The 27,621-nt window shown below is 41.8% G+C and overlaps 1 protein-coding gene and 1 long non-coding RNA gene across 7 annotated transcripts in view; one reads left to right on the top strand and one right to left on the bottom strand.

Moving 5' to 3' along the window:
- Positions 1-27,621, top strand: part of LOC130708589 (uncharacterized) — an 81,867-nt gene that overhangs the window by 37,596 nt on the left and 16,650 nt on the right. For all 5 annotated transcript variants that reach the window (XR_009008833.1, XR_009008832.1, XR_009008834.1 and 2 more), the window contains 3 exons: positions 431-508; positions 11,442-11,519; positions 14,780-14,887. This is a non-coding gene — a long non-coding RNA (uncharacterized LOC130708589). The remainder of the gene's footprint in view (positions 1-430; positions 509-11,441; positions 11,520-14,779; positions 14,888-27,621) is intronic.
- The window catches only part of SUGCT (succinyl-CoA:glutarate-CoA transferase), a 796,055-nt gene continuing 785,500 nt past the window's right edge, over positions 17,067-27,621 (bottom strand). Inside the window, exons 17-18 of one of the 2 annotated variants that reach the window (XM_057549882.1) lie at positions 20,844-20,909; positions 17,067-17,281 (exon numbers count right to left, since the gene is read on the bottom strand). Coding sequence is in view for 1 of the 2 variants with exons in the window: in XM_007187735.3 (XP_007187797.1) it covers positions 20,877-20,909 (33 nt within the window). In the remaining variant the exon portion in view is untranslated. Of the gene's footprint in view, positions 17,341-20,843; positions 20,910-27,621 lie in introns of both variants that reach the window. The other variant, XM_007187735.3, reaches the window with a different exon arrangement.

Genomic DNA, 27,621 nt, shown 5'->3' with positions numbered 1-27,621 from the left:
TCCCCAACCTTGGGATCAGACCCACAACCCCTGCATTAGAAGCACAGAGTCTTAACCACTGGACTGCCAGGGAAGTCCCCCTTTCTGAAATTTTAATTTGACATATTTTAGACTGCCTAAATCTATCCTGCTTATTGCTTAACTTCTCTTTTAGCTTTCAGGTAATTCCAGGTGCTGCATTACAAGTAATTTCCCAGATTTTATATTTTTGTTTGTAGATTCTCTCCTCTACTATATTTAATGTGGTCTTTAGTCTATCCTTTGAATTTTTTTATTGTATTTTTTCTCTTTGTAGAAAGAAGCTCAATTAGTTCTTTTGTTTAATTAGATTGTTCTTTTACACAGCGTCATGTCTTTCATCATGTTTTCTGTTTCTTTTAAATAAAATATCTAATAATTTTAGATAATCTTGTTTTCTGGTTTCTTTCAGATTGTTCTATTACTTCTAGTTCTTGGAGCGAGGGGAGACATTCATCCTCTTTTGACTGTCCCTGTTGACTTTCCTGTGGTGAGTAATTATTTGTATTATGTGCGATGTTTTTCTTCCAAGTACATCTTGACATTTTTCAGATTGGCACGTTTTCTCCTGAATGGTGATTTCTTACATAGAAAGTAATTCATTGTCTGATTCTAGCAACATGTAGACCCAAACGACTGCAGACTCACCTTCAACTACAAACATACAAAAATGTTGGATAAACTATAACAACAGCACAGTTTTAAAAACCTGTCTGAGGGGAAAGAATAGAGGGCATCTCTTTTTTTCACTGTAAGTCCCTTTAGCCCTGAGTCCTTAATGGTTTTGTGTTTTCAAGATACCCAAGCATTTCACCTGGGCAAGAGCAGCTTTCACGTTAATTTCTGAGTTGAGATTCTGCACTAGCTACAAGTGTTAATTTGATTGTCACTGTGCATGTGGCAGGCTGGACACTTGTTTGTTTCTTTTTCTGTTCTTCCCTGAGCCCTGGGCAGAGCAAGCTTGGTGCAGCATGCCAGGTTGGTCCTGGTGGTTTTTCTGTGAAGGTCTATCACAGAGTGAGTAACCTTCTAGGGTTCAATGCCAGTCTCAATTCAAGCACCATGCCTCATGGGGCCAAAGTCCACGTTTCCTGTCAAGGTGTGAGCACCAGTATTTCCGCCCATGAATGGTAGGACACCTTTCTAAATCTAATTACCCCACTACCACATCAGGCTGCTTCTACGTTAGGTCTGTGCTGGCCGGGAGTTCTTTTTTCATTTCTGGCAACTAGAGATTCATTTTAATATTTATTTATTCCCCTTGATATGTTTTAAAAACTGCTGTGTTGTTATAACTTATCCAGAATTCTTATGTTGTGGCAAAAGGTGCAATAGTTCAGTGCTCCACATTGCTAGAACCACTCGGTGCTCTATTTTCTGTGTGAGAAATCACTGCTCAGGGAAAAAAATCGCCAACCTATAATTACTTTTATAGAAGCTTATTAAAACATTGAATTTTCATAATGAAGAAAACCTGGAAATACATATGTGAGTGTGTCAGAATGGCATCTACACCTCCAGGTAAGAAAAGTATTCTCCGTTGCATCAGTCACTATTTACCTTTTGTGTCTTAGTCCATGGCCACGTTGTTTGAAACCTGTGCTTCGATAACGAAACTTTGCAAAATTAACATACGGAACCACACTTTTGCTAAACTATTTACTTCTCATTTCTTGTTTCCAGGTTTAGTTTAATATTATCCTTCACTTCAGCTACCATACTTTGTAGAAAATGCGTTCTCTCGCAGAGCCAAAGAAATGTAAAACAAAAATGACACACACACATGTCCCAAAAGTGTCCATCTGTTCATTCACCCTTCTGGAATTTAGGAATTTTTTCATATACTAGTATGGAGACTTTTCCCCTTTAAGACTCATATATTTGATATTTTGTGGGACCTGGTAAATCCATAACATAACCTGAGATAAGTTCCAGGGAGTAAGATAACATTTGTTATTTACAATCCATTCAATCCCCTTGACAATTGAGTGTTATTTTCACTCTAAGAGAAATGGTAAAACGAATGAGAATGAAAATTAAGTGCTGGGAGTTGGCAAAATAGGACTCTTATGTTGGTGAATATTGAACACAGGGAGAATGACAAGTGACAGCCAGCTAGGAATTACATTTCATGGGAAGGTACTTCATAGCCAAATATAGACAGAGGAGATTACTGCTCACTGAAATCCTGTTTTGAAATATTCCTTAAGATTGTTAAGAGATGTGTTTGTTTTCCTATAGCCAAAGCCCCCAGAAAACCCATAGCAGTTCTATTCCTTGCACCGTTCAAGACAAGAACCATTACCAATAACACCCCCTCAGCCAGAAGCTATATTTACTGAATCAACCCTAATTACAGCTTTAGCTGAGGTTGTGAGGTCAAGAGAAGCAGTCACATCTTTCTCAGAAGGAAAACATGAGGTTGGAAAATTTGATCTGCAGAATTTGTTTTCCCACCCCAAGTATAGGGGATCTATCCAAGATATACAAATAATGGTGTGTTTTCAGTTCTCTCTTGTAATCCTGAAAACTACAAAAACAATGTGAAGGCAGCTGCTAATATATGAACAGGTTGGATTTCTGAAATGCATTCATAAGTATAGGAACAAGAATGAAGGGAAGACCAGCTCAAAAACTGGGCGACAATTTAGTCCTTTGAGAGTCACATTGTAAATCAACCCACAAGGGATCAGGGTCAGGAGAGCAAAGTCACTTTAAGATGGCAGAACTTGAAGGTTCCAATGTATCTATGACAAGTGCATGCATAGATGACATGTAAATTGTTGTGATCTGGCAATTTATTGCTAAAGTTTTCATCATGAAGCTTAACCTCGATCCAGCAACCTTGCAAGTTGTCCTAAAGAGATCCTTAAAGATATACAAAGTAATCACATCAGTGTTGTTTATAGAGAAAAATAAAAAATAAACAAAGGTCAATGATGTTGGTTAAAGAATTGTTAACACTTGTTCACAATTATTTGTAACTGTTAATAATTTCAAAATCATGTTACAATATAATGTATGCAACCCAGGGAAATTCTTCAGTTAGCATCTTTATTTTTGTCTTCCACAGCTTCTTCTGACTTTATTAGGTAGGGGGAATTCTCCAGATGGAAACTTAGGGAGCCCCATGTTTTGTTTTGTTTTGTTTTAACCATTCTTAGCACGTAATTCTCAAATCTTAGCACCTGGTTTTAATATAAAACTTCTCTATCTAACTCGGACCCTCTGCAGGCAAAAAGTCTGGAAGGGCTCGTGGTTCTTCCTCACTCTCCACTCTGTTTCCTCACTTTTCGCCCATTTTCCTGACCTGCTCAGGGTTCTGGTCAGGGAGGGGAGGAGGAAGGAACAGGAAAGCTTTTGGCTGGTTCTGTAATGAGAGGAGCCCTGCTCCTGGAGCCCGTTTGGAGGCCGAAGCTCTCTTTCTCTGGTTGGCCCTTTGCTGGCCTTTCCTGAGACCCGCCACTGGACTCACTTAATTGCATTTCTCTTGATGCTGTCATGTGTTCCTACCACTTGGCCACTGTCTTCACAGCAGCGCACTAGACAGAGACTCTGTAAGTCCCAAGGCCCCCAGGAAATCCTCTTGGGCTGCATTAAAGATGGTCTGACCAGCTCTCCCTGACTGTGAGGCCACATCTGGTCCATAAGAAACATCCACCTTCCTTTTCTCTGAGGGCAGGTAGGCTCAGGCTAGTGCATCTAGCCCAGCTCTGCTTTTAAGTTTTCCAAGCAAAAGTCAGACATCAGCCTACCGTATCTCCCCCACAGAGGAGAACACATAGCAAATCAATTCTGAGTGGTCCTTGAAGCTTTTCTCTTTTAATCAAGAACTTGATGTGGAATGGAAAGCATCCAGTCCCCATATTGGGATGCGGATTCTTATAGCTCCCTAACTGCTCTATTCATTGAAGTCTTTCTAAAACCTTTCTCGATCTCCATGCTTGTCTCTTTATATACTTGATGTGAGGAAGGGGCCTAAGAACTATGAAACTCATTTTTTAACATCCCCTTTGAAATCCCCACCATGTGGAATGTCTTATTTTCACTCCCTTGTCTTTGCCATGCGTTGCATATCTGTATCTCAGTGGAAACTTCATGCCACATCTGGGGATGTGAACGGCCCTTATCCAATAACTCCAGCCCCTTTGATAATGTCAGTGTCGAAGCTTTGGGGGAGACTTTGTGTGTAGAAAGGGAATTCCTGAAGTTAAGTTTGTGGGAAAGGTCTTTAGTCAACTGAACTGTTTTGTTAGAGAAAAAAAAAAAGTTAAGAATATGATTTCTGCTTGTGAGAGGGAGAAAGCAAAAACAGATTGGGAAGAGGGGAGAAAGTGCATGGCTGAGTAACATGGCTTAAAGACTAATGATCCCTAAGGAAAAGGATGTCTAATATTCAAGTGTAATGGCCTTCACATCCTGAACTTGAAGTCGGCTACGCATCAAAAAAATCCTTGTTTGGATAATTTGTTGTTACTAACCAATCAAGGAAAGAACCTTATTTCCACATTTGGGTCTATGGCCAAAGCAAAATAAAGGAACAGCTGTAAGCTGAAGAGTGGAGAATGGAATTGAGAAGAAGCAGGAAGTTAGAGTCACAGGTGATCATTAGAATGTGAGACCCTGGGAAGTTGCCAAAATCCCGAGGAAAGCAATGAAATGAAGGACCAGGGCATCTTATCTAGATAATAAGGAGCAGAGAGACCCAGTTGACATCTGGCTTATGCATACAAGTGTACATATTAAAATGTCTGGAAGATGTTAGCTGTGGTTATTGCAGAATGGTGGGATTATAAAAGATCATTATTTTCTGCTTCATTTTTTCCCACTAATATATGTTTCTTGGATTCTTCTACCATATTTTTGTAATTAGAAAAAAAGCAAAGTTGAGTTTAAAGGAAAAATAAAAGAAAAAATATGAATCAGAACCACGTGAGTCAGGGAGACAGGAATCCATGGGCTCTACCTTGGCAAGTCCATTCTAGATGTAATGACCTGTTGGCCATTACACATTTAAATGTAAAACAGTATATTTCTATTTTGTTTTATATATGCATCAGTCTCTGAGACATGCATCCACCCTGAAGGTACTTACCAAACAATAAAAATAAAGACAAATAGTAATTTTCAAAAATGTATTTCCCTGAAGAGCCAAGAAAGCTAAGGAACAAACATCAAACTGTAGTGACTTCAATAAGGAAAATGTTCTCTTAGGGAGCCTTTGGATAGCCAACCACAACCTTTCCCAAGATACATCTTCGTGGGTGTTGGGAAGGTGGGGACATTTTGTCCCCCAAGAAGAAAGCCGGGCATAGTGGTGGGGCTGGTCCTCGGGTTCTAGCCTGGCGATGGCTCTCTGATTTTCACAGAACCTCCCTCCACGTGTCTACTGTTTCCTAAGGGGTATAGAGGGGGAGGGTGCCTGCTTAGGGGGCAGGTCTTCCAGTGGTCATGGCAGCTGGTAGCCGAGGCTGTAGGTGCCAATGGACAGAACTGTTTGCAAGGCTAGTGCTGCTTGTGAACGAGAGTGGTCCCCAGGTCACCACACTTGGAGAGATGAGGTACATCTTGCCTTGTGTACGGAAAGGTCTTACTCTCCATCTCGATCAGAAATATAGGCTTAGGAGGGGACATGCCAGTGCCCTGGCTCCTCCTGGAAAAGGGCCTTGGGTTAGGTGAGTAGACTTTCCTTTACTAGGGCATCCTAACAGATGGAGAGAAAAGGAGAAGGAGGGCGGGAGGAGAACAGTAGAGAGCTGTCACTGGTTCAGTCTAATAAAAAAAAAAAAGTAGGTTGACAGAAGTGACTGCCAGATAATATAGTGGTACAAGGTTGGGCTCTGGAGTCTGACTGCTTGAATCTGAATCGTGGCCTTGCCACTTAATGACCAAGAACACATTTCTTTCTTTTTTTCTTTTTTCTTTTTTTAATTTTTATTGGAGTATAGTTGATTTAAAATGTTGTGTTACTTTCTGCTGTACAGGAAAGTGAATCAGTTATACATATACATATATCCACTCTTTTTAGATTCTTTTCCCATACAGGTCATTACAGAGTATTGAGTAGAGTTCCCTGTGCTATACAGTAGGTCCTTGTTAGTTATCTGTTTTATATATAGTAGTGTGTATATGTCAATCCCAATCTCCCAATTTATCCCTCCCCCCTTTCCCCCCTGATAACCATAGATTGTTTTCTATATCTGTGACTCTATTTCTGTTTTGTAAATAAGTTTATTTGAACCATTTTTTTAGATTCCACATATAAGCGATATCATATGATATTTGTCCTTCTCTGCCCGACTGACTTCACTCAGAATGACAATCTCCAGGTCCATCCATGTTGCTGCAAATGGCACTATATTGTTCCCCTTTATGGCTGAGTAATATTCCACCACACATATGTACCACATCCTCTCGGTCCATTCCTCTGTCGAGGGACCCCTAAGTTGCCCATGACCTGGCCGTTGTAAATAGTGCTGCTATGAACATTGGGGTGCATGCATCCCTTCAATTTATGGTTTTCTCTGGCTATGTGCCCAAGAGTGGGATTGCTGGATCATATGGTAGCTCTATTTTCAGTTTTCTAAGGAACCTCCACCCTGTTCTCCATAGTGGCTGCACCAGTTCACATTAAAGAACACGTTTCTTAACCACTCTCATCTGTGAAATGGGGATCATCAGGGGGCCAGTCTAACAGGTTCCTATGAACATTAGATAAGCTGTTGCAGGTAAAGCGCTTACCACGGTGCTCAGCACAGAGTACATGATCGATGAATGTCAGCTCTGAGGACAGGTGTTAAGGCCTGTGGGTGGGCGGTCATAAATCTCTCTCTGCGCCCACCCCTTTACCCCACTTCCTAACGTACTTTCCCTCCTGCGTCCTCCCTTGTTGACCACCAGGCACCAATCTTCTTGCTTCTTATCTGAGACTGGCGTTCTTGATTTAATGAAAATCATCAGGTTTAGCCTGTTCAGTCAATACTAAGCTGCCAGGTCACCCAGACGTTTTGCACTGGTCTCCACCAGCCAGGAAGAGGGATAATTATACAGGCTGTTTTTAATTTAATCCACTCAACAAGCTCCTCAAATAGGTATTATTATTAGCCTATTTTTATAAAATGTGTAAACCAAGGCTCAGATAGGATAACTTACCCAAACACACATAGGAAAAATAACCCAAACTTTTTGTTTCTAATTTCAAGATGAGAGTCTAATTTTTGAAAATAAGACTGGAAAAAGATAGGTTCTTTCTTCTTTTCTCTTCTTTGTGAATATGTGAAAAAAACCCAAAAATTATTTAACAACTTACCACTTTTTGAGTGTAACATTATCTAAATGCCGTTGAAGAGTCACTAGTTCCACAAGAAGTTAATGCATAATAGACAAGAAAGGGAAAAAGAAAAATGAAAAAAAAAAAAAAAAAAAGAAAAAAAAAATGAAAAAAAAAAAAAAAAAAGAAAAATGAAAACAAAACAAATTTCCAGGTCAAAGCAGTTTGGGTGATGTTGGATTAAACCAAATGAGAAAAACTGATTTACTCTGGGAGTTCTCAGACTCTTCCACATGTAGATCTCCAGAATTGTGGTATGAAATACTATATTACCCAAACTATTCTGGGGAGTTTTAAATAGGAAATCTTTTTTTTTTAATGGGAAATCTTTCTGGATTAATATTCCTTTGAAGTTCTACTCTATTACCATTTGGTGAAATTTTCAAATATATTTGACAGACTCTGTACAGAACATTTTGAGATGACATGGAAAAGGGGCAAAATATGATGAAAATATGTTTCTGTGTAAGTTACTGTTGTTAATAATAGAGTTCGTGATATGAAAATCTAAAAGTAGTGATCCCAGTGAAAACCAGGTGAGAGGCTTCCTGAATCCTGTGCGTGTGTATGCGTATGCATGTGTGTCTAAGGATATGTTTGTGTGTTTTAACACAGAGGTATAAGAGCTTTTAATTTTTGCATTCTTTATTGTTTTGGTCCATGTTCTTAGAGGAGCATGAAACATGGTATTAAAAAGGTAATACAAGAATCGTTCTTGAGACATGATCACTCTGAGATGAGGAAAGGTAGAGGGAACAGGTGTAACTAAAATAAATGAGTGTAAGGGGAAGACCAGAGTAATAATTTCTCAGTAGACAAAGTGGTTTTTCATGGCTATGGCGGGAAAACAGCTGTAGTAGGGTTTCCTGGCACCCACTTTTTAAAAATTTTAAACAAACTTAAAAAAATTTTTTAAAACCGTTTTAGATTTATAGAAAAGTTATGAAGGTGGTACAGAGAGTCCCCACGTGCCCCAGACCCAGATTCCACTATTATTAGCATCTTACACTCGTATGATACACTTGTCACAATTAGTGAACAAATACTGATAACTTGTTATTAATTAGAGTCCATACTGCATTCAAATTCCCTTAGTTTCTATTTAAAGTCCTTTTTCCTTTTCCAGGATCCCACCCAGGACACCACATTACATTTACCTGTCATATCTCTTTGGGCTCTTCTTGGCTGTGACAGTTCCTCAGACTTTCCTTGTTTTTGATGACTTTGGCAGCTTTGAGGAGTCCTAGTCAGGCATTCTGTAGAATATCCCTCAATTGGGATTTGTGTGATGTTTTTCTCATGATTAGTCGGGGGTTATGGGTGTGGGGGAGGAAAACCTCACAGATAAATTTATTCTCATCACATCCTATTTTTAAAGCTGCCAAAGAGATGGTGGCAAAGACTATGTGTTCACCAAAACCTGTTTCTATTTTTACCTAAGCACATAGCTAGCCTACATTTCTTAGCCTCCTTTGCTAAGTGAGGTCATGAACCTGGGTTCTAGCTAACAGAATCCCTAAGCTTTAACCCCAAAAACCCTCCCATGGATTTTCCATGTTATTTCCTCTAATGCAAAGACTTCAGTGGAGGACTCTGAGACCCTGGGAAATGGCAGAACCGTGAGAATGAAGGATCCTGGGTCCCTGCATGACCCCGTGGAGCACAGCCCCAAGTGGCTTGCAGTACACTGGGATGGGAATGAGAAGTTAACCTTGGTTAAGCCACTGAGGTTTGGGGATCGTAAGGAACAGAAGTTAACCCTCCCTGAGTCATACAGAGATGATCAGGGTGAAGCTCTATGCTGGGCACAAGATTGAGAAGAATCCATTTTTGAGTAAAACCCCTTCCCCTTTGTCAATCTGGCCAGTCAGGGTGTTTTCATAAAGAACCAGTCTTACGAGTACCCATCCCCTTTAACAACAAGTCCTTCCAGTCTGGAGGGCTCCCTGAAACACCAGATCTTGGAAACCTTTCTGACTGAATGCAGACACCGGGCTGAGAAGGGGTCTGCCCTGAGGGCTTGCCTCCTGGCAGACACACTCCTACCGCCACACACAGCCTGGGGACTTTTTGTGTGGTAAACTGTTGGCATTCAAGGGAGGAAGCAGGAAAGAGATTTGGGGGGATATGTGTAAATGGATTCCTGGGTTAAAATAGACAAATCTAGAAACAAAGTCACTCTGAATGTGTTTCCCACACGGCGGAGAGTTCACACTGGGTCTGCCATTGTCTCTGGGAGTTCATTGTCTGAAAGGCTCCACCAGGAATGGCCCATGGACAGTCTTGTTACCTCAGCACAGTTAAATAGAAATGGCCTAATGCCAGTGTCACTTGAAGGATGGGAAACTGAAACATCCATTCATTCCTACTTAGTTCTCCAAACCTGAGTGATACTAAGAATCATCTGGGGAGCACTTAAAAATCTAGAATTTAGGGCTCTGCTTTCAAAGATTCTGACTCACAAGGTCTGGAGTAGGGCCTGGGAATCTACACTTTAAAAACCCTACAGGAGGTAAGGATCAGCCAAGTTTGAAAATCTCTGATCACAACCGTTTTCAGTAATCATCTACACTAATTTATTTTGCTGAATCAATCGCTTAAAATCAGCATGTGTACACACACACTCACACACACATACACACACACACACACAAGCGTGCACATGCCATCAAACCATGCAAAGCAAAAAGCCTCCATTCACGCCACTATCAATTAATCAGTCTTCTTTCTGAGACAAGAGGCTCTTATTTGAGTTCCAGCTCTAATTCATTGTCTGTCTTTTCACTCCTGACTCCTTCAATGACCACCAGACTGCTGGGGAGAAAAAGTCTTCTCAATGTTAAGGATCCACATCAATATCTCCTGCCTGTAATTGTATCTCTCCTTTAATTAAAAAGTTCTGCTTGCAATAATACTTGTCTTTTTGTTTAAAAAAAAAAAATCACAATTCTGGGAATTCCCTGGCAGTCCAATTGTTAGGACTCCACGCTTCCACTGCTGGGGGCCCAGGTTCGATCCCTGGTTGGGGAACTAAGATCCTGCAAGCTGCGCGGCATGGCCAGAAATTAAAAAAAATTTTTTTTAATTAAAAAAACCCCACAGTTCTCAGGTATGTTATTGGGAAATGAATAGATTTCCAGCATATGCCATACGTGGGCTAATCTATGCTCTACATTTTCATTTGGTCATTTCCAATTTCTCCAACCTGCTTCTCTGGGTGCTGTGAATGCTGTGTCAGATCCCTAAGGTATTATGTCTGCCATCTTCCTCCACCTACCAGTAAAAGAAATCTAATGATAAAAACAGAAAGGGAATTCAGAAAGCTGAGTAAAAGTTTTCGTAGGGATCCTGTGCGGCCGTGCAACTCTCCCTAGTTTCATTTTCCCTTGTTTAAAAAAACATCTCTTTAGTCATCAGTTCAGACTGATTCCTGGGATTAATGTCAAGTTTGGTAGCTTTTCCCTTCAGGGATTATCACCTCCAGCCTGGCAATCACATCCCCAAGTCCTCTCAGTAGCCTGGAAGAAACTGGAACCCACCAGGAGAGGCTGGGATTCCTTTACAGTTTTCAGATCCCTTTTATCAATGCTTATCATGGTTTTCCAGTATGAAAGCGGTACAAATTGAGGTGCAAGTAAAATGCCCCTTCTCACTTCTTAAATCTGATGTGAGACTGATGGGGTGGCTGTGAATTAATTAATAAAAATATCTAAATTTGATGTTTCTTTTTTAAACAGTAGCTAATATATGTAATGATCAAACTTTTATTAGTCACCGGACGTTCCACCAGAATATTGGCCATTGCAACTCAATCCATTCACCACATCCTCCACCCCAACACACACACACACACACACACACACACACACACACACACGTACTCATATACAGCCACTTATAATTTTTTTGGAAACAATTAGATTCACGTGCAGTTGCAAAACTTCACAGAGAGACCCCACGTACACTTCATCCAGTTTGCCCCAGTGTTTTCGTTTTATGTAACCACAGTTCAGCATTAAAACCAGGAAACTGGCATGGGTACAATGTTGTTACACAGACTTTAAAAAATATATATTATTATCTGCTTCTCCAGGCAAAGGCTCCTTCTCAGAAGCCGCTGACTTTCGCCAAATCAGCATCAAGTCACAACTGCCCTCCCGTGTGAACCCAGGTTGGTGGATTCAGTCAAATGTTTTGTCTTAGAATTGGATTACGGTTCCCTAAATTTAAAAAAATTCCCCAAAGGGAAAAAAAAAATCATCAAGCTAATTTCACATGGTGTGTGCTCCAGTTTATCCGTTGTTGTGTAACAAACCACCCCCAAATGGAGTAACTTAACCACATTTATTTTGCTCATAAATCTGTGACTCGGACAGGATCTGGTGGGGACAGTTTATCTCCGCCCGTCTGGATGAGTGCGTCTCGGCTGGGATGGTTGGGAGGCAGGCTGCACCTGACACGGGCGAGGGCAGCGTGAGGGTGGGGCGCGGGGTCGTCTGAAAGCTCCCTCGGCCCTGTGCAAGTTTACTGCCTCAGCTGAGAAAAGTCAAGAGAGCTGGGAGCTGGGCCCCTGGGCTTCTCGGGCACAGCTCCCTCTGCAGTGTGGTCTCTCCTCAGGTTGCCTCCAGCACGGCAGCTTCAGGGAGGGTGTACTCCTTTTTTTTTTTTTTTTTTTTTTTTTAATTTTTATTGCAGTACAGTTGCTTTACAATGTTGTGTTAGTTTCTGCTGTACAGCAAAGTGAATCAGCTATGCATATACATAGATCCCCTCTTTTTTAGATCTACTTCCCATTTAGGTCACCACAGAGCATTGAGTAGAGTTCCCTGTGCTATACAGTAGGGTCTCATTAATTATCTCTTTTATACATAGTAGTGTGTATAATATAGGTCAATCCCCATCTCCCAATCCATCCCACCCCCGCTTCCCCCCTTGGTATCCATAAGTTTGTTCTCTACATCTGTCTCTACCTCTGCTTTGCAAATAAGTTCATCTGTACCACTTTTCTAGATCCCACGTATAAGTGATATTATGTGATATTTGTTTTTCTCTTTCTGACTTACTTCACTCTGTATGACAGTCTGTAGGTCTGTCCACGTCTCTGCAAATGGCACTATTTCATTCCTTTTTATGGCCAAGTAGTATTCCATTGTATGTATGTACCACATCTTCTTTATCCATTCCTCTGTCGATGGACACTTAGGTTGCTTCCATGACCTGGCTATTGTAAATAGTGCTGCAGTGAACATTGGGGTGCATGTCTCTTTTTGAATTATGGTTTTCTCAGGGTATATGCCCAGAAGTGGGATTGCTGAGTCATCTGGCAACTCTATTTTTAGTTTTTTGAGGAACCTCCATACTGTTCTCCATATTGGCTGCACCAATTTACATTCCCACCCACAGTGTAGGAGGGTTCCCTTTTTCAGGGAGGGTGTACTCCTTACATATCAGCTCAGGGTTCTCAAGACATGTGGGAGAGAGGCTGAAAGAGAGAGAGAGAGAGAGAAGCTACAAGCTCTTTATGCTGCAGCCTCATAAGTCATGTAGCCTCGCATCCATGGTATTTTATTCACTGGGGAAGTTACAAAAAGGCACACTTTCAAAGACGGGATTTAGACCTCACCTTTTGTTGAAGCGTTGCAAAGTTTTGGAAGAGCGTGTGAGACCAGGAATGTTGTTGTGAGAGATTAGGAGGATAAACAAACCAGTGGAAAAAAAATTTAAAGAAATGTTTCTCTTTTTTTTCAAAGCAAATAACCTATGTCATGATCAAAATTTTATTAGGTAGCCCCTTGAAATTCTGTCAGAATATTTGCCTTCCTCCATTAGCTCATAACTACAGCCACAGACACACACACGCACATGCACACGCACACACACGTGTACACACGTGCACAGACAGACAAAGCTTGATGATTTCAGAGCCGATAGAGACCGAGAAACCATGGCATTGAGTGTGCTGAGTCCAGACAAATGATATTTACACACACATCCAAATTTGAAAAGAAAATGTATTTCTTTAGGTTTCAGACACTGTAATAGATAGAAAGCAAAAATGAAAACCTGTTGCAAAGTTCTAAAAAACAAAAATACATGCATATGTACACCTATGCACACATGCACACACAGACATCACTTTTTTTTTTTCTATTACTGTATTTTTATCTCTGTCCTCAGCCAAAGCTTCCTTCTCAGAAGTCAGAACTGACTCACTGGCTGTCCATGAATCCAACATCAAGACACTATTGTCGGGAATTCCCTGGTGGTCCAGTGGTTAAGAATCCACCTTCCAATGCAGGGAACGCAGGTTGGATCCCTGGTCAGAGAGCTAAGATCCCACATGCCATGGGGCAACTAAGCCCGTGCACTCTAAGGCCGGCGCACCACAACTGGAGAGCCTGTGCGCCGCGACGGTGACCTGACGCAGCCAAATAAATAAATAAATAAATATATTTTTTTAAATATACACTTAAAAAAAAAAAAAAAAAAAGACACTCTTGTCCCCTGATGTGGACTCAGGCTCGTGGGTTCAGCCAAATTGTTTTTGGTTTGTCTATGAACTGGGCTGTGGCTCCCAGGAGAAGGAACTGAAATCATCAAACTAATTTCACATGATGTACTAAGAAGAACGCAGTACCACATGAAGGAGTTGAGTGATTAGTTTACCAAGCCATCCAGCCCTATGTAAATGACCTGTGAGAAATGACTGGTCAGCCAAAGGAGCAGAAATCATGTCGTATTTCCACAGTTTGTAGTGAAATGCCATTTGTGTTTATCATTGTTATGAAACAGCACAGTCAATTGCACGGGACAAAACTTTCTGCAATCACAGAAGTGACTTTTTAGTTAAAAAAACAAAATCACAGTATAAGATTGTATCAGACATTCTTTACTTGGATTATCAATGGTGGCTTGCAGATGGCCTTAGTGTGCTGACAGCCGTGTAATCCGCTTATACAGATATTTACAAGAGTTCTGAATGTGGAAGTACTTAAACAAGGTCGAGCTCTTTTGCCTTTTATTTAGAATTCTCATCGTAGGTCCTGAGAGTCAAAAAGTACACCCACAGCTTCATCATGATACATTTCCTGACTTGGCATTCTTTTACTGGATTTTTCTTTCAGTTTCTCTGGATATAAGAGTAGTGTAATTGAATGGACAGTCTTCTCATCTAAAACCTACATGAATCTTAGGGTAGCCCTGTCCAGAGAGAAGTGAAGTAGTCACAGTATAAATGAGGCATTTGGATAGACTAATGCTTCTTATAAGTCAGGATTATCTAATTTACCCTCAGAGGCCCCAGCTAGCTGTCACTTATCACGTTTTGAGCACTTGCCATGGGCAAGTGCCATGCTGACAACTTCAGGTAGCATTGCCTCTTTGATAATGACAAATTTCTACGCGGCTGGTATGATTATTCCCATTCTACAGGTAAAGAATCTGCAGCTCCTGAAGACTGAGGAACTTGACCAGGGCCACAGACACCTGGAGCCAGGTTGAACCCAGATTCGTCAGACGTGAACCGTTGCCCTAAGTCAGGTTAGTGCCGTGCCCTTAACAGAGACTTAAAAACTACACAGAAAAGCAATAAGGAGCTTTCGAGGTGATGGGAAGAGGCACAGTGGAGTGTAAGCTAATCAAGTCTGGGCCCTCCTGAGGAGTATAAGAAAATACTTACGAGTGATGGAAAGTTCACTGGAACTAACGCGGGAGGGTCCCTAGGCCCTGGAAAGAGGCTGGTTCCGAGAAATGTCCACACTTGAGAAGCTGGGGAATCATTATTTTTCCAGCTGAATGGCAAATAACTGCGGTTCTAACTGTCGTGATTTGGCTTCGCCAGTTATTGGTTGACCTGGGGCTGCACTCAAGAAAGATTCAAGAGTGGAGTATGAAGTAAAACAGGGAAAGAACATAAAACATAATTGATGAAAGGAGCTGGGTGTAATTCAGGGAAAAGACAGTAGCTCCGAAGTCACATTGTAAAGAAAACAAACAAGCTGATCTGAGGTTGGACACAGCAGAAATTCTCCCACCGATGCATTCCCAGGGACTCCTATTTGTGTGCACAAGTGTACATCTGTGAGTCTGAGTCTCCATGGTTGGATATAAGTGGGTGGGTCTGCAGCGATTCTTGTAAACTGTCCAAGTTCCATTGGCAGGGGGGTGGGACTACTTAACACTGCTTCCTGTCCCAGGGGATTACAGTCATTCTCTCACCTCTAATTTTCTCACCTCTGATTTTATCTACTTTGCTCCAAATCTTCTGACACAGCGCTTCTCAAACTTTAACATGCTTATGAATCATTTGGGAAAGATTGTGAAAGTGCAGAGTCTTCCTTAGTAAGTCTAGGGTGAGGTCAAAGTCGCTGTATTTCTCAGAAGCCCCCGGGGGTTATGGATGCCCCTGTTGGGGAACCACACTTTGAGTCATGGGGTTCTAAGCAATGAAATCGTCCTAGCACAGGAGGATGAGGATGGTGACTGTCTCAAGAAAACAGCATTTTCCTCTGTCTTCCCACTCGTTGGGCCACTACACACCATTTTCTGTAGGTTCTGATTTGTGGCAAAGGCTGAGGAAAGGACGGGCAGTAGGTGCCGCAGTCCTAGTCTTGCCCTCTTCCCAGAGCTGCTTTCTCTCCCATCCTCTGTCTGATCCCATCTGGATGGCTGGCCTTCCTTCCTCTCCAGAGGGAATTCCACTCACACAGCTGCTTCCTCCTGTGTCTCAAGCAGTGTTCTTACAGAAGAGTTAGACTCTAGAGCTTGGAATCGAGCACGCAAAATCAGCTGGCCTAGCCTTCCGCCCTCATTAGGGGGATGTCTAAACCATTCAAAGGGAGAGAGATGCCTATTTTCCTCACCCAAACCACCATCTTTTTTTTTTTCTTTTCCCCTTCTCAGCCGTTCATATTTTCAAACATTGGTGTGGGCCTTTGTTCAGCTGGAGACTCGGTCATCAAGACCACATTTGGATTAATTTGGTTCCAGGTCAAACAGTCCAACTTCACACATTTATCCCGTGATTTCCTAATGCTATTGAATGACACATCGTTTTATTTTTCCCTTTGTTTTTCTCTTTCAACTAATTTATTTAATGGGTCCAAAATGGGGGATTAGACCATAAAAACATGTGGTATCCTAATTGGATTTTGAAAATGTGTAAACATGGCCCTCCAGTGGCTTCGTATTACCATCTGGACCAAATAGAAACTTGTGACCCTTGATTCCAACTTGCCTCCACTTGCTCCACCTCGGTGCCCCATCTCATGTGTTCCTTCTCTCCAGGGTCTCTGTGCTCCAGCAAAGCTAGGCTTCTGATTTTTCAAAACCCATTTCTCAATTTCTGCCTCAAGGCCTCTGCCTGAATTAGTCTACAGAGGAGCAGCAAGTTTCTACTTTCCATTCTCTACACCTTTCAGAAGGGTTTTTAGATTTCAGCTCAAGATTGATGCCTCTAGGAATATTTCCAAAATCAACCCCAACCACTCTTCAACCTTCTGTCATCCCTAGTCCATTTCAGTGCCTTCTGATTATTTTGGCAAAATTTGTGTTCTACTCATATATTTATGTGGCTCACTGAGTTCTTAACAGAAGCTAACTGCATGCTTCTTACGTGCTGGGTACTAATCCAGGTGCTGGGATCACAGTGAACAAGCAGGCAACATTCTTTTTTTTTTTTTAATTTTATTTATTTTTATTTATGTATTTATTTATTTATGGCTGTGTTGGTTCTTCGTTTCTGTGCGAGGGCTTTCTCCAGTTGTGGCAAGCGGGGGCCACTCTTCATTGCGGTGCGCGGGCCTCTCACTATCGCGGCCTCTCTTGTAGCGGAGCACAGGCTCCAGACGCGCAGGCTCAGTAATTGTGGCTCATGGGCCTAGTTGCTCCACAGCATGTGGGATCTTCCCAGACCAGGGCTCGAACCCGCGTCCCCTGCATTGGCAGGCAGATTCTCAACCACTGCGCCACCAAGGAAGCCCCCAGGCAACGTTCTTAATATCGAAGAGTTTACATTCAGATTTGCAAAGGTGGAGAGTGAGCCAAAAACAAATAAATAAACAATAATTTCAGACAGTGAAGAGTACTTGCTATTGGGTGGTATAAGTCTATCGGGCAGGGTTAGGGTTAGTAAGTCAGTTTACTTTTGATCTGAACTCTCTGAATGCACTTTACAAAAACCTTTCATATACTGAGCAAACACTTGTAGACTCACTTTATTTAGATGTGCACATTCCAGTTTGCATGTGAATAAAACATGTTGGACCAGGTCTCAAGGGAAGGTTCTTCACGAGGCCATTCATGCCTGGGAAAATGTCACTGAGGAGACTGACCACTGATTTCATTGGTGAGAAAGGGCCATACTATAGTTTTCAGCGTAGCCCAGAGTTTCACAAACTTTAATTTCTCATTAGTTTTCCAAACTTTGATCAGATTTATCTGGGGTACTTGTTAATACTCCAGATGATTCTAGTGCAATTGACCTTTGGACCACATAATTAAACACTGTGTTATAACAATTTAATTGATAACAATCAGGACACGGAGATGGATGAATGGATGGGTGTAAGGATGGAAGGAAAGACAGATGCATGGGTGACCCAAAGATCTTTAAGCTGTAAGTTGGAAGCTGAATTCAGGGGGCATGTGATACAACATATGCTCTTTGACTCTACCTTTATCCGTCCTGTGGCTCTACGCCTGCGATTTGGGAAGGTGAGCTCAATTCAGGCTCCTTTCTCGAATTTTCGTGAAGAAAAAGCTTATCCTTTGAGCCCCAATTATAAAAAAAAACTGGTTTAAACAGGGTGTGTGAAATGTAATCTTTCATTCAATTGTCCATCACTTACCTTAGAACTTGCATTTTTTGGAACCACATTTCCCCCCCAAACAAGTCACTTTTAAGTCATGTCCAATTTTGCTAGTATAACAAGATATTTAATACCATTGGAATCAGAGGTACCTTCATATTCTAACAAGACCCATAAAGAAACCATCATGCATTAGGACCAGAAACTACACTTTAGGGTGTCTGAGAGGCAGTAGGATGGTCCCACTGCCACCAAGCACCATCCTACTGGGCCCTCCCCAGTCTAGAGAAGACGGCTTAGTAAGGGCGATGTGGGAATTACAGTGCACTGGTACCAGTCTGTTCTCACCCTAACCAGGGGACCGGGAAGAGTATGTCTCCACTTCCGAAACCAAGTGGGGCGGGGGGGCGCTCCAGAAGAGTCACTTATAATGACTGGGGTACTTGCAATAAAGGGAAATTGGCATTTCATTCTTTAATTGGAGGCCTTTTGAACCTCCAAAGCTCTCAGACCCTCCCTCAGGATGTTTCCATTGAAGAGTGGCTGCCAGAGCTCTTGGGGGAGCTTGATGTGTAGCCCTGAGGGGTGGCAAAGCATGTAGGAATATGCAATCTGTGACCCTCTTTTTAAAATATTTTTAAAGATTTTTTTGATGTGGACCATTTTTTTTTAAGTGTTTATTGAATTTGTTGCAATATTGTTTCTGCTTTATGTTTTGGCTTCTTGGCTGCCAGGCATGTGGGATCCCAGCTCCCTGACCAGGGATTCAACCAGCAATGCCCCACTACATTGGAAGGTGAAGTCCTAAACACTGGACCGCCAGGGAAGTCCCTGACCTTCTTTCAGCCTAGAAATTTCTGAAGGCATGAGTATCAGAACTTGGAGGAACTGTGGTGGAAATACCTGGGAAGGGCAGGATGATCCCCAGCCCACCTAGTTTTCTTCCATTCTTGGATGATGTGAAAGAGGACCCCCGCCTTTCATTGGCTCCACCTGAGGGAGCCCAGATATTAGTGGAGGTGCTGGGTACAGGAGCCATGGGATTCCTTCAATAGCCACCAAGTCAAGACCCGGGATGGAGGGCTAATGGCAGACCTGGCTGAATTGGGGAGGGTGGGAGGAAGCTTAAAAACCCACATACTCCACCTGTGGGGAAACCACTAGTAGTAGGTGGAACCAGGAAGAATCAGAACAATGTCCAGAGGTGCCTCCCTCCCGAGAGTGAGTGGACATTTAAGGAAGGATTCTTGAGTTCCCTAGCCCTGCTTCAGGCTCCCAAGTATCTAGGTCTAGAGGAAGAAGAGGACAGCATTGATCCAGAGCCAGATCTTGCCCCCCATCCTCTTTCTAAACAGTCAGAGTCGCAGCTCTAGCTGTAAATTGGATATGCAATTAAGGGTTTAAATTAAGCCACACTAAGTTTTAATTACCAAATGTGACCAGGAAGTTATGGAATACACCCAAGATTTTGTTAAGGGAGGAGAAAATAGTGGCTTCTACATAGCACAATTGAACACAGAGATTCAAAAAAAAAATACATACGGCTATTTCATTTTTCTTTGGATCTCAGTTGTAATTCCTTCAAGACCCCATTGTCATAGAAGGCTTTATTGAAAGCAATTTTCATGCTCTCATGGTCAAATAATCCAAGAATGTTAATTTCCCTTTCCTTTTCCTGACTTTTTGCATACTTCTGGGATTGCATAATGCACTTTCACTCATTGATCACCCCATATTAAATCTTTCCTTAAAAGTTCAAAGTCAAGTATTTGGTCATTTGCAAGAGAATCTATCTGGCATTGAAGGCTAGGTCTCCAGAGTGAGGGGCTTAGAAGACAAGCCACAGCACTGCATCCAGTCTCCTGGGTGATAGCCTAAGGCATGCACAAAGCAGAAATGATGCTACAGCCAGACTCAGAGAGAAGCGCATGAGCCCCCATTCTGAGCTCACGCTTGAGTTGACCTTTTGTTTACATTTAGTCACTCTTGTATATACTTAGCTTTATTCTGGATTAAGGAGGCCTTGACTTGATGTAAAATGCTTTTAGAAAAGTCTTTTCAATGAGGACAGTCTCCACTGATCAAACCAGACCATGCAGACTGATCGGTAGGTTAACAGTAAGTCGGGTTAGCGGACAACTTGAGACACGAGACCCACCCTTTATTTCTATCTGATGACTCTGTGCGAAAATCTTTGTTTTATTGTTACCAAAGTTAAAACGGAAAAAAAAAAATGTTTGAAAATGAAGTATTTGTGTTTCTATTCTTTAATTTTAAAAATAAAATATGAATCTCTAATTCTAATATTTTTCCAGATCAATAAAATAATATTTTTTTTTCCAGGAGCCTCCCTGAGGCCCCTCTTCTTTGAGTTTATGTCAGTTGTCTAACAAACTAATGAAGATGCATGTTATAATGGATCCCTTCACTTCAGTGGATGATTATGTAACTTTCAGAAATCATTCCACAATCTTAGAATAGTCATTCTTGAATCAGCCAAGATATTCAGTCAATAAATGCCATTCCATGTGATCATTACTATGACTGCCAAACTGTGCAATCTTAAAATGTAGGGGAAAAAAAAAAAAAAAAAGCAAGAAGGGTGAATATCCAGGATAAGACCAGGTATTTTGGGGCAGGAGGCTTTTCAGGTAGACTGGTCAGGTTCTACCTAAGTCCATTCCTACCTGGAAGTCTTTATCGTTGTCTTAAGCCTGGAGTCAACGACCATCATCCCCTTGAGAGTCTGAAACCTGAAACAAGCATATTTCTTTAAGCACCTTTGCAAAACTGCTTAATTTTCCATGAGAGCTCAGTGTCTTGACCTGGCTCCTGGAATTCAAGAAAAGGGTGGAAAGTCGAGTCCAATAAATGAATAACTTTCAGGAAATTCAAACTTCATTATTTCTGATGGCAACCCAACGCGTTTTCCATTGTAAAAAAAGGGGGGGGGGGAAAGGCCAGGTATTTTGTGCTCAAGTAGCTCTTTCTAAGCGAAATGAGCGCACGCAGCCCTCTTTACCCTGGTTGAGAGCCTCACATTCTATATCTTGTTGGCTCAGACCGTCTTTGTTTCAAGTCCAGCCCCTGGTTGAGGGTCAGCTAACAAAAGACAGAATGAGGTTCAAATTCTTAAATTAGTTTTGTCAGTGATTCTCTGTGGTTGGCAAATAAAAGAAATACTTTCTGGGAGATCAGGTTCTCACACTGGAACTTTGGACAGGATAAAGCACTTGAAAGGCCAAGATCATTTTCAGCCCATTGTTCTAGCCTGTCTCTGAACTGGGCTTTTTGCTAAAGAGCTTTGGAGCCAAAATTTTTATGTCATCCCCAAAATCATGGCCCACAGGTACCAATAAGAATCTCTCTTTCAGATATTAAAGCACAGAGACCTGCCATCTTAGAAGGCCTTCATGAAACAGTGAACTCCCTGAGCCAATTGGGAGAAAAACAGTTTTTGTTGGTGAAGGTTTGTGAATGAGCACAGTCTGGGATACAGATTTCCTGAAATGCTCAGAGGTCGAGTCCTCCAAAGTGAGAGTGCTTAGAGCAGCATGAGGGCGGCTCACCAAGGATGCTGAAACACGCTTAGAAGTCAATGTTGAAGGTGGAGGGGAAAAAAAAAAAAAAAAAGGAAATAAAAACTTTCAAAGAAGCATCTTTGGCATGACCATGCCCTTTCATACCAGAAAGTTCTATTCTTTAAACTCGACGTAGGTCCTTCTACGACTGACCACATACCCTGATACAAAGGCAATAACTAACCTTAAAACTATGCAACTTCATTGATATGGCCATGTCCCGAGACAGAAATTCTTCGTACAGCACAGGATAAAAACAGGATTCCAGTTTTATCTCAAAAATGGGACATTGCAAATTCAGGCAAAACCCACAAAGGAGAAGTGACCATGTCTTTCCGGCTTACGAAGCAGCTGCAGCATGTCTGGAAGGAACCACACCCGCTGCCTCTTCTCTGACTCATCCCCCTCCTCCCTCCTTAGGGAATACCCGCCTCACTTCCTGAGCAGGAAAAGGTTTCATACGGGGGCACCTATGCTCTGCCCTCTGCGTCGGGGCCCGGGGCAGGGAGAAGGTGTCCAATCTTAGGGTGACAAGTAATTTCACAAATGTCTCTCTTGGGCAGTCTGACTTTCCTCTAAAGGCCTCTAACAAACCCAGATCATACATTCAGTTGAGGGGGAAGTATTTGATTTCAGTTGACAGGGAAGCATTTGATTTTCCTTTGAACTTGACTGTCCAGGAAAAAAAAAAAAGTAATTCCTTGGCTAACATAAGGGTACAAATGAACTTATCTACAAAACAGAAATAGAGTCACAGATATAGAAAACAAATTTATGGTTAGCAGGGGGTAAGGAGGGGAGGGATAAATTGGGAGATTGGGATTGACATAAACACACTACTATATATAAAATAGATAAATAATAAGGATCTACTGTATAGCACAGGGAACTCTACTCAGTACTCTTTAATTACCAATATGGGGAAAGAATCTAAAAAAAGAGTGGATATATGTATATGTATAACTGATTCACTTTGCTGTACACCTGAAAGTAACACAACATTATAAATCAACTATACTCCAATAAATTAAAAAAAAAAAAAGGTAATTCCTTGGGAGTATCACTTCTCTGACTTGAGGCACCAGATGACTCTCAAAACCATCTTGGGATCACATCATGTTTGCTGAATGAGAAATTCAAACATCAAGACAGAAAACAAGAGCAAAGAGAGAATAGAGAAAGTAGGCATTTGTTTACCACTTTTGGAGCAAACGCTCATCAATACCTGTTTCTCCCACTGGAGACATGTATTTTACGTGACCATCAGGGCCACGTCCACCGATGTCACCCACATCATGTCATCCGTAAGTTCCATTCCTGACCTGCCGTATCTTGGGAGTTTTCTTCCCAGTGGAAGGGATCAGGCACTTGTTTTATATTCAGAGGAACACTGAGATAGAGGTGATTTCTTTTCACAAGGGCAATGCACTACACACGTAACTTGTAGAATATGCAACTGCATGGTGACTTTTCTGTGTTATTATCTGCCTCTTAATTCAACACACTGGACAAATGTTCCCAGAGGGCAGAGAAGACAGAACTTGTAGCTCACTGATGTACCCTGCCCGCTGGGCCTCTGGTTATATCCGCAACGGTTACTGTCTGAACCCAGTGGTATTTGTGACTTTGCCCACGATGTCACCCGTTACTGATGTCTGCACATCAGGCCGGCCTCTTGGCTGCAACAATTACCTCCCCGTGCCCCAGTTCTGCAGCAGGGTTGGAAGTTTTCGTGCTGGGTCTTTTAAATTATTTCTTCTGCCTCCCCTGCTTTGGATTGCTCGAAAAAATAGCAACTGACAACAGTAAGGCTGTCTTAAATTTGCCCAAAAGAAATTGCCTGGGACTTTTCAGAGGCCACATTCAATTTATGAATAAATGAAATGGATCTTCTCGACCAGCCACGACAATAAGCGCTGGCCTACATATTCAGGGCCTGAAAGAAGTTGAGGCAATGGGCCTAATGAGAAGCAGTCAGCGGATCTAATGAGAATCAGACAGAAGGCCTAATGAGACATTTAACATGCTCTCCCTCTCCCTCCTCTTTTGTTCAGTTTTCATGGGAATCTGTGTTTGGGGAGCTCAGTTGCACTGGCTACAAGCAGATACATATGGCCCTAGTGGGGTGATCCAGGAAACAGTAGAAAGGCATGGAGATGGCCAGGGATGGGGGGAGGGTGAACTTGGAATATATACTCCCAGGCCATGATAATGTGGCAGGGCGGGGGGTGGGGGGGTTAGCTATTTGTTTTACTTATATTTTAATTGTATCTATGCCTTTTCCAGAATACCATAAAGTCATTGAGCTATTGGTGATGATACAGTAAACAGGCAGAGATTTCAATCTCATTACATCACTGCTTAGAGAGAAATAAAGAGGAAAAGTATGCAGGGCTGTTTCTGCGGCTGACTGTCGACATTCAGAGAACAACGACTGGAATGTAGGTGCTGCACAAAGGGGGATGCCCGGAATAGAGTCCTGACGAGGCAGCGTTCCTTGGAACACTAGGTATTTTCATTTGTTGACCTTGGATGGAGGTGGCAGCTAGAGAAATAGCAGGAGCACAGACCTTCCTGAGTTACAGCTCTGTGTGTCAGTTACCTGTGCTGGTGGTACGCAAAGGAAATACGTATGTGTCCAAGCCACCGTTTGAAATGTTGTCTGACCCATGGATCTGTCGGTTTTGTAGTATAGCTTGGCTTTGAGAGAGTAGGCAAGATTGCTGTCTCATTATTTAGCTTGCAAGCCCAAGAAATGTGCACAGGTCCTTGTTGCCTGCCTATCCCATAACTGTCTCTGTGGATACACATACTCTTTATTTGCTTGCCCCAGCACATGATTGAAATGCAACTCTGTCCCTCTCTCTAGCCATCTATTTATTTATTTATGACAACTCTTCTTTTGGTTGTCAAGGTCTAACTTCCACTGGCCCACCTGTATCTTAAGGATCTGAAGGTAAATTAAACAGTCTTGTTCTTTGGTGGCGCCACTTAGTGGCCTCACAGGGCAACACAGTCTCAGCAGTTCAGTGACTAAGGATTTGGAGATCAGATTATCACCTGGGTTAGTGGGGCGTGGACAGAGCAGATGTGCACCAGCATTTATACGTTCCAGGTACCAGGCTCAGAATTCACATATTTCAGCTTTTTAAAACTTTACAAAAATTCTATGGAGTAGATGATATTATTCTTGAAATGTGGCTGTTCATATTACCTAAAATTTCCTATGGGCAGAGGACTGTGCTAGATGCTTTACATTAACATTGCCTTGTTTTTCCTAATAATGATGTTATGAGGTGTGAATTATGTGGTCTTTTGAGTCTAATTGCTTGGATCTGTAATGGGCTCCAGCTCCTACTTGCTGTGTGACCTTGAACAAATTACTTAACTTCTCTGTACCTATAGTAACAGCGATATAGTAATAGTACATATCTCATAAAGTAAGCACTTGTAAAGTGTTTTAAAAAGTGTCTGACACATAGTAAGCATTCAATATATACCAGCTAGTACTATTATTAATAATAGCAGCCACAGCTACTGACTCAGTGCAACTAAACATTGCTGGACAAAAGCCCCAGTATAATGACTGGCCTCATACATCTCATGTCCATAAATCTCAAATGGACACTCAACAGCGCCGGACCATCCTACATGTATTTCCTTTCCACGTTCATTTTCAAATTCCCCCAAACAACTATTTCCCACCCCTCTATCCTCATACCATTTACATCATGACCACTTCCACACTCAGCTGATGAACTTGCCTCATTATTGAGGAAACGATTAGCTAGGAGCTTTTTCATTTCTCCCCAGCCATATCTGCTGACCTACCTGTTCTCCGCCCTCTGTCTTTGATAAGGGATGAAGTCCCCATTCCCATCAAATACTAATGGCTCCAGTCACACACACCTGGATCTCATGTCCTCTAGTCTTTTCAAAGACTTGGCTCCTGTGTTTGCTAAATCCTCACAATTTCCCTTTCTCCTGGATCACTGCCATCAGCATACAAACATGCAACCTTAAAAGAATCCTGCCTTGAGGCTACACCCCTTCCAGTTAACTCCCATTTTCTCCTCCCCATTGTTCTAGATAGAATGAGGATAAAAAACAATTCATCCTAATAAGACCTCTATTTCCACCAAAGGCATCAGTCTGCCTTGGTCAAGGTCACCCATGACCTCTATGCCACCAAATCCACTGGCGGCCTCTCTCTCCTGGCTTTACCTCTCAGCAGGATTTAATGCATCTTCCCTGAGTTGCTGGGACGCCAAGCTCGCTCTCTTGCTTTCACTCCCCACTCACCCACCTTCTCAGAGTAACCTTCACGTGTGGATGGGCTCACCTGAGAGCTCCATCCTAGCCCTCTTCTACTCTCTATCTGTATCTTTAACTTAGGAAGTTCATCCAGATCCATCACCTTAAGTATTGCTTTCATAAAAGTTGAAACAAGATCTTCCCAGCTCTGGCCTTTCCTTGAAACTCCAGATTCAGATACCTCCTCCTGACTTGTCATTTCCATTGGAAATACACTGGTACCTCAAACTGCCACAACAGTAATTTTGATACCATCCTCAAACATCGTCCTTGTCCTTTTTTTTTTTTTTTTTTAATCGTTTGATTTTTGGTCTTTTTTGTCAGTAAGCAGCATGACTGTTGACCAGTTTGTCATGTCAAAAGCCTAGGAACCTCTAGAAGGAGACTTTGATGCTTCTTTTCCTTTCTCAGCCTTAAAGACATGCTCTGCTTCTGTCCATGGCTCTCTACATGGACATTTCCCACTTGCAAAACCCAATCATTCCTTACATGGCGGCCGAAGTGTGTCTCCTAACTTACCCTGATCTCATCCCACACATTTACAATCTACTAGCCACGCAGCAGCTACAGACATTATCTGAAAATATAAATCAGATCACTTCCGTCACTTCTCTCCTTTAAATCCATCCGATGGCTTCCTTTCACACTGTAACTTAGCCCAAATTTCTCACTCTGGTTTTCAAAACACAATAGAGCAGAGTATCTTTAAGAAAAATGACATGAGGCTTTTCCTTAATTCTGAGAGTTCTCCAGTAACTTTCCAGCAAATTCCTTTCTTAACCTAAGTTAGCCAGAGTCTTAGTTGCTTACAGTTGAAGAACTATAATTATATAGCATGGGACTAGAATTACATTGAATGTCTGGCTCTTCATAGGAAAACGTTTGGGATGTGGATAAATTATGGACCTATCAACCAGATTGTCTACGTGCGTGTGTGTGTGTGTGTGTCTGTGTGTGTGACTGTGAGAAGTGTAATGAGAGATACACAGGCACTCACAAACATAGTGATACTTAATAAGAACTTGTTGAATTGCTTTGAATTTGACTTATAATTTCTCTATGAAATCTGCCTTCTCCCAAACCTCAAAAACAAAACAAAACAAAACCCTCCCATCTTGTCCTGGAGAGGAAAAGAACTGGCAAATAAAGGCCTTTAGTATGAGACTAGGGGACAAGAGGCACATTGCCGAGGGCCCATGATACTTTTAGGAGCCCTCAAAAATGTTTTACATTCTTTATAATCATAAGAAAAACATAATATAATAATAATGAATATATAATACTGAATACAACTTGTAATATATTCACCTTTATACTAAAGCAGTCATAAAATGTAATTTTTAATATTTTTTGTGGAGGAAGGGGTCACTGAAGGCAAATATTCTGGAAAGGCCCCCATGAAGGTCATGCTATAATCCTGTTCCTGGAAGCCTTGCTCTCTGCAGAAAAGATTGGGGAAGGGGCTTCGGGATTTCTGGTCCCACTTGAATTTCACTGATTGGGGAAGGCCAAATGAAACCCAAATGGACACAGAAAAGCAAAAATAGCGGCTTTCCACTACACTTATTTT

The sequence above is a fragment of the Balaenoptera acutorostrata genome, chromosome 7 (genome assembly GCF_949987535.1).
Source record: "Balaenoptera acutorostrata chromosome 7, mBalAcu1.1, whole genome shotgun sequence".
NCBI lineage: Eukaryota > Metazoa > Chordata > Mammalia > Artiodactyla > Balaenopteridae > Balaenoptera > Balaenoptera acutorostrata.
The sequence above is the reverse complement of the archived record's forward strand: the minus strand, read 5'-3'. Positions and strand labels throughout refer to the sequence as shown.